The 8,048-nt window shown below is 34.8% G+C and overlaps 1 protein-coding gene and 1 pseudogene across 1 annotated transcript; both read left to right on the plus strand.

Moving 5' to 3' along the window:
- Positions 1–733: 733 nt before the first annotated feature.
- LOC105307073 (olfactory receptor 5F1-like) lies at positions 734–1,678 on the plus strand. The gene has a single exon (XM_011382436.1). The coding sequence runs from the start codon at positions 734–736 to the stop codon at positions 1,676–1,678; it is 945 nt and encodes a 314-aa protein (XP_011380738.1).
- Positions 1,679–5,371: 3,693 nt separating this feature from the next.
- LOC111732620 lies at positions 5,372–5,490 on the plus strand (annotated as a pseudogene).
- Positions 5,491–8,048: the final 2,558 nt, after the last annotated feature.

Genomic DNA, 8,048 nt, shown 5'->3' on the forward strand with positions numbered 1-8,048 from the left:
ACTGAGAATTGATGATTAAAACATGATAGATTACACAGGTAAGACACTGGGAAGAAAGCTATAAGGACCTGGAGCTGTTATTCACTGAGGGGGACAGGTAGCCTGTCTGCTATAATAGAGCATTGTTTTGCTAGTATACCTTGTAACTGGAACAATAGTTTTATTCTAGTTAAAACAATAGTTAAAATAAAGCAAAATCATTCTTTAGGATATGATAGATGTCAACATATTGGTTATTTGAAATGGTCACTATTTTGGCTGCAAGGGGTACACAAAGATATTTATAGAGACAATGCATACATTTGGAGTAGAAGAATAAACAGATTGGTCTTCAGGAGAAAAATATGGATAGGGTTTAAACCACAGACCTTTTCAGAGAACAGGAGATACTTCAGCAGGTTATCTGTATCTGTATTTGGGGTGTGGAAGGGTAGAGAAAAATTAGAACAACATATGTTGCATTTGCAGAAACTGAAGTAGTGTGGACAGAGGTGCCCAGTGCTTTGCGAGGATTCCAACCAAATTTAATAGACAATTGCTTAAATTTACATGCTTGTCCACTTGCCCGCCAATTTTCCTCTTTCTTCAGTCACTCCATTTACTATGCTATATTATCCTAGGTTGTTTTTTCCCATGTATGAGTATCTTCATCAACATTTTTACAATTTCCTCTGTACGTTGGAGAGAAAAATATCTACACCTAATGCAAGTTTAAGGAGACTATTTGTAATAAATGACTGGAAGAAATTATACTTTGGTGACTGAGTTTATACTGTTGGGATTGGCAGACACGCTGGAGCTACAGATTACCCTCTTCTTGCTGTTTTTCGCGGTATACACACTTACGGTTTGGGGGAATGTTGGCATGATCCTCTTAATCAGGGCTGACTCCCGACTTCACACACCCATGTACTTCTTCCTGGCCAACCTGTCCTTTGTGGATGTTTGTTATTCCTCCACCATCACCCCAAAGATGCTGGTGGATCTATTGTCGGAGAAGAAAACGATCTCCTTTGCTGGCTGCTTTGTGCAGATGTACTTCTTCATCGCCTTGGCCACGACTGAGTCCATCCTGTTTGGGTTAATGGCCTACGACCGTTACGTGGCCATATGCAACCCTCTGCTTTACCCCTTGCTCATGTCCTGGACCGTCTGCCTAAAAATGGCTGCAGGGGCTTTTACAGCAGGGCTGTTGAACTCTATGTTTAATACAAGTTATGTAAGCAGCTTGCCATTCTGCGGCTCCAATGTCATCCACCACTTCTTCTGTGACAGCCCTCCACTTTTTAAGCTCTCATGTTCTGACACACGGCTGAGTGAAAGCACCATTTCCACTTTTGCAGGTGTGAATATGATCGGGGCTCTGCTGGTCATCCTCACCTCCTACTCCTACATTCTCTTCTCCATCTTTCGCATGCATTCGGGGGAGGGGAGGCGCAAAGCGTTCTCGACGTGTGCCTCTCACCTGACAGCTATAACTCTGTTCTATTCCACTGCCATCTATACTTATCTGAGACCCAATTCCAGCTACTCCCTAAGTCAGGACAAAGTGGCTTCTGTGTTCTACACAGTGGTGATCCCCTTGTTAAATCCTTTAATCTACAGCCTCAGGAATAAAGAAGTAAAGGTAGCTTTCTGGGATGTAATTACCAAGAAAAGGATTTTTTCATTTCTGTGATTCTTTCGTTAATTTTTAGTATTTGATGAACTTTCAAAGGCTGGTACAAGCCAACAGTTTTTATTAGAATATTGTAGTTGCATTCTATAGTATTCAAGTATATATATCTGATTTAAGTATAAAGTAAATTACCAAACTTATATGAGATGTTTAGACCTTCACCTCCTCATTCTATATCTTCAGTAGGTCCTACGAAATTAGGCTTATTTGTAATAAAATCTTGCCTAGGGAAAGGTAGATATTGAATGTTTAGAGACAAAAGTCACGATGTCACAAAAAACTCACTATTAAACTATATGTAATTATCCATGTACTTTTCACCTGTGAGTTATTTTTTAGTATTTATGATTTTTAAAGATTGTTATATATCGCATTTATCAAAAATACTTTACATTTAAATTATATTTTTATTATGATTTGTTGTAGTATGTCTTGGGAGGACCCTTAAATAAAGCTTCAGTACTGTAGTTAATTGCAACTGTAAACTCACCACCTATTATTTCCTTTCCCCTCCATACACATACATATTTATTGAAGAATAAACTGAGTTTGTTCAAAAATGTGCTACCAGGAAGACTGCTCTCTCATTAGAATGCTCAAGTTACAGCTCTCGTGTGCTCTTCTCAAAAACCCCCAGCCTTTCTCTTGCTTTCCCTCTCATGGAACTGGCATATGCACACAAACTACATAAATACACATTTAGGTACGGGAAAGTGTTTAGTCAGGGCATTGCTCCACAGGAGAATGTTCTGTTCCCGAATCTAAGACATATTCTTTTTTTAATTTTTACTTTTTGATTAGAGTTGACATGCAATATTATTTTATATTAGTCCAGATATATAGCATAATATCAGACATTTAAATAATTTACAAAGTGATTTCCTGATTGGTCTAGTACCCACCTCGCACTATTTGTGATTATTATAATATTATCGACTATATTTCCTTTGCTGTGTTTTACAAACTCATGACTATTCTGTAACTACTAATCTGTACTTTGTAATCCCTTTACCATTTTTTTCCCAGCTTCCAAACCCCTCCTGTCTGGCAACCACCAAAATGTTCTCTGTATCTGTGAGTCTGTTCTTTTGTTTGTTTGTTTACTTTGTTCTTTAGATTCCACACAACACATTCTTTACAATGGATTTTCTGCTCATAGAAATCTCCTACCAATTGCCAATAAAAATCAATTAAATTTATTATTAAAGCTACGTGAGTAAATATGTACAAACTTCAAATTAGAAAATCAATGAATCATGGAGATGTAATGTACACTATGGTGACTACAGTTTACATTACCATATTGTATTTTGAAAGTTTATAAGAGAGCAAATCTTAAAACTCATTGCAAGGAAAAAATTTTGTTAGTATGTATAAGGATGGAGGATAGCTAGACCTACTGTGGTGATCATGTCACAATATATAGAAATATTGGATCATTAATTTTACACCTGAAACTTATATAATGTAATATGTCAATTATACTTCAGTTACAAAAAAATGAAAAGGAAATTTAAGCGTAATGAATATGGAGGTGGACAGGGACTTGGTTTAGCAGAACTCTGGAGGAGGCTGAGTGGGTCGCGCTTGCTAAAGGGACAGATACACTTGTCAGTTGAGGAGGAATGACGCTCACGATGCTTATATTGATCTTGATGCTGAAGTCGCACCTGATTGAAGAGGTAACGTACATGTCATCTGGGATGTGGCATAGCGGTCATTATGACCTATCACAAGCAGGTGACTTTGGCCAGACAGATGTTCATGAAGGTATCGGTGGTGTCTGAGCACCCGTGAGCCATGCTCTCAGCCCAGAGGCCCACAGTGTTACCTGGCCCCAGAGGCTTGCGATAGAGTGGCCAGGCTGTTCTCAGAGGTGCTCGATCTTTCCCTGCATAGCCTGCCTGCTTCTTATGCACCAGCTGGCAGTTGTTGGCTGGATGCTTTCCGCTTTCCCTATCCTGGGAATGTAATGAAATCATACATAAAACCAAGATGTTTCCCTAGTAAATACTAACACTATATTCCTTACATTAAATGCTTTAATTTGCAATAAAACAGAAATAGAATCAATATTTTGGAGGCGAGTGCAGTTAGTCTGATATTTGGGGTTTTAGACACATCATAATTTGAACAGTGTTCTCTACTCTCTAGTTCAGCTCTGTTACATTTAATTATTATTGTGTAAAAGGTCTATAAATGTTTTCAACTTTGGGAGCTATTATAACTAATGATTTTGCTAATTTTTAATGAATATAGGCTTCTTATATAAATTTTTATTATTTTGTAAACTCATTTTTTATAAACATACTTTAATTATTGTGTTTTCTTGCTTATTGTTCAGTGCATTTGTGTGAAAATGTTCCAAATATTTATTTATTTTTTTTGCATTCTTTAATTCAAAGGAAATTTAAGTTGTAAAAGCGAAGGGACCTCTAATGTTTATATTGACTAGGGTTTTATCATTCTTTTCTTTCTTTAGACATGACAATATTTATTAAACCCTCGCTTACAAGCGTACTTTCTTTTCTTTTGCTATACTCTCTATTGCTTTTTGTCTTTCGTTGTTTTGTCTTTTGTTTCACTTGGATGTTTAATGTTTCCACACTTCCTAAATTTACAGATATCAGTCAATGTGTTGCTTTTTTTCCCAGTGGCTTTGAGTGATTTATTTATTAAAATTTTGAAGGAAGTTTGAAATATATGCTTCTAGGCTGTGTTTTAGTCAATACTTTCATCAGTGGGACCAAACAGAGAATAACCACAAAACCAGTGACGGTCACTCAGTTAAAAAAATACACCCACAAGATGGAAGGAGTGAAAGAATCAATATTTAAGAGACACATAGATCCAAATAAATAACAAAAATTATAATGGTATTAATAAATGGAGTCCTGCATTAAATATTTTTATATGTGGTAGTGTGCAGGAAAGGGTTAAGTCAACTGGCCATGGCTGCCCAAATTCTACATTTTCCAATGTTCAGGTTTAAACCTCAACTAGCATGCGAAAACAAAACAAAACAAAACAAAACAAAACAAAACAAAAAACTCTGAAACCTTGGAATATCCTGCTGATAAGAGCATCACTGTATCCCGGGGGACATACCAAACACGTTATGCTAATGATGTGATCTATGGTGAATACCTGTTTTTGTACACAAGGGGCTTTGGGCAAGGTTGTTTGTTTGAACTCCGGAGTTTACAGACTAAGTAAATATGAACAGATATGTTGTGTCTCTGTGTCTGTGTACTGACTCCCAATAAAACCCTGCACACCGGGTTTCATATAATCATTTCTGGTTCGCAGCACTTCACACGAGTTGTCAGACCACACTGCTGGGAGCATTAAGTGCTGTCTGTATGATTCATGTTGTAATGCAACAAAGTTTTGGATTAAATGTTGATTTTATATTTAGCAATTCAGACAAGCTATTTATTAATTCTCATAATTTGTCATTTTTCCCTTTACATGAGTCTATTCCTTATATACATGTATTTTTAATTTCATTTCGTGTTTATTTTTCTTTCTTTTGGTACCTGCTCCTTCCAATGAATTTTTACCAGCAATTGGCAAGATTAGACATCATTGTCTTTTACATAATCGTAAAGTGAATATCACTAACCTTCTTTGTATTACCTTTGACCAAGAGATGTCAATTTAACCTTAAATGCTAATTGAAATTATATTTGAGTCTACAGCCATGCCACCCTAAACTTGCTGGATCTCGTCTGATCTCGGAAGCTAAGCAGGGTGAGGCCTGGTTAGTACTTGGTTGAGAGACCACCCAGGAAGACCAGATGCTGTAGGCGTTATAAAAAAGAAAATTATGTTTGAGCCTCCAAATGCAATATATCTGGTTTATAGCCCCCCCTCCCCATTATTGACATAAATGCAGGCAGAAAAAAATTTTGCAATGATAAATTTTTGGAACAAGAATTCAAGCAAATCAATCATAAAATTAACCATTAAATTGCTAAAGAAGACATAACATGAAATTGACTGTCCACTATTTTTGAAAGCATCTTCATGTCACCTTGTTAATCTATAAATGTGCAATGCTTATGACATCACCTTTTCATACAAACTAACCTTTCAAAGGGAATGCCCAATGAGACTCATTAATGAAAACCTTTGGTGTAATTTTCAGGTTCAGTGCAAAGGAAATACAGAGCAAGTATTAATGAAGGGATAAGTACCATAAACAAAGATTATCCTGAGAGAAAATTGATGAATATGTCATAAAGATGAGAGGACTCCTTCCCAACACTTTTTACTCTAGTGTAATGAATCCCTTGATAACGGCAAATTCCTAGCTTTTGCATTAGGGATAATACAAGGTTCAGCATCAGAATACATCCTAATTATGTTATTTCTTATTGGTTCTCAAGATAAATCAGTAGACATTGCAGTTATTTAATTAATCAACATGTATTTTCTTCTATATAAATAAGTAAACCGCTTATGCATTTTAATAAAAGAAAAAATGAAAAAGAAACTACTATACTACAGGCTTAATTTACAATTTATTACATGCATTTACCTTATTAATTTGAATAAACAAAGTAAAATATTAGCATATAGAACTTAATCCTTAGAAAAGTGATATGCAGAAAAATGTTTATAATCTAAAATGTGAAGAATCATGAATCTCATCATTGATAAAAATGACGTATTTAAAGACAAATTTACATTTTAATAATAAAATTGTCTTTTTTATTCATTTACCTAAAAGATATTTATTCGATGTCCACCATATGAAAAGACTGTTCTATTAATCTGTCAATAATTGTAAAAGTTTCTGCTCTAAAAATTTTATTGGCTAATTTAAAAAGATAAAATTTATAAAAGAGTAACTAAATATGAGAAATTCTGTTATTAATATGTCCTATGAATACAATAGACTCCATTTTTTATTAAGGGCTTCATTCTATCATCTATGTTGTAGTTTTGAAAACACTTAAATTACAGAGTATGCAGCAATCTTATCTCAGAAAATCAAGATTTGTAGAAATCTTAATAGAAAAATGAGTATCGTCATCAGGTAACTCAGTGATTAACGAAGATATTTAGCTCATCATAATTATGCTTTTAAACTTCTTTTACATTGAGTTTCTTCTTTGGTAAGATCTGAGTCAGTGACCTGTGAAAATATAGAAAATATTCTACATTTCATAAACTGTAATGTCTATTTGATGAGCACCCAATTTATATGCAGTCAACAGACTATAATTCTAAAAACACTAAAGCTTATCTCCTAAGCTCCCTTCTGTGAAAGTCGATATCTGCATTACCTCATAAGATAATCAGAAAAAAATACATATAAATAAATAAGTAGAGAGAAGATTACACAGTTGTGTAAAAGTTTACAGAGATATTATTAAATTAAAGGACAAAAAAATCATTGGATTAGCAAAAACAAATCACTTATGGCATTGAAGAGTTAATTATCAGGAGCAAAGGCACAACAGAATATAGGAGTCTCAAACTAAGATATCTCTACCAACATATATTTCCCAGTCCTTCTCTGTGTTGAAAATAATTCTAATAACATCAACATTTTAGCCCTTAAATTATTTACTTTTCTATGATACAAATGAACCTATTATAAAGGAAATACCAAAAACGACAGTTCTCGTCAAGGCAATTTCCTCAGCTGGATTGGAAGCCTGCTTGAGCATTTTTAAACGTGCTACTGCTACTGTAGCCTATGCTGGTCTCTGTTTTTCTTGTATTGTCACAACAGGAGTAATTGGTAGCAGGACAGTAATGTTTGTACCTTTGAACATTATATCCTCATTAGGAAAATGATCTCATAAGATGTTTCTCTAAGACTGAAAAAGTCAAAGGTCATGGATACTTCGATTAGTTATTGTGGTGAGGAAGGTGAAGGTAAACCCTCCACCACTTATTTGAGGATAAGAATCAGGATTTGGAGGAGGCTTAGAAGCCAGAGGTCTTCAATGGAAGAAATGTATCAACATATCTTGCTCACCTCCTCATTTGTCCATGGAGATATAGGAAAACCTCTAGATATGTACGCAGTGGACGCATAAAACTGGAATTGAGGTTAATCGAGAATGCAAATAGAATATCGTAATATCGTACTTCACAGTTGCTTTATTAGATTTTGATGTAAATAAACTCTCGATGCACCTTGTTTCACTTATAAATGTGGATCTCCACAATCTGTAATTTCATCTCTTTGTAGGATCAGACTCACAGACAATAATTGCAAAAGATCAGCACAATTTTAAAATCATCAAAAATAATTAGATATTTTGTTCAATATCCTATTTGCTCAGGGTATAGTTTTTCTTTAAACATTATATAAGGAATATGTGTTTTCTCTTCTCATTAATTACACTCC

The sequence above is a fragment of the Pteropus vampyrus genome, unplaced genomic scaffold, assembly GCF_000151845.1.
Source record: "Pteropus vampyrus isolate Shadow unplaced genomic scaffold, Pvam_2.0 Scaffold474, whole genome shotgun sequence".
NCBI lineage: Eukaryota > Metazoa > Chordata > Mammalia > Chiroptera > Pteropodidae > Pteropus > Pteropus vampyrus.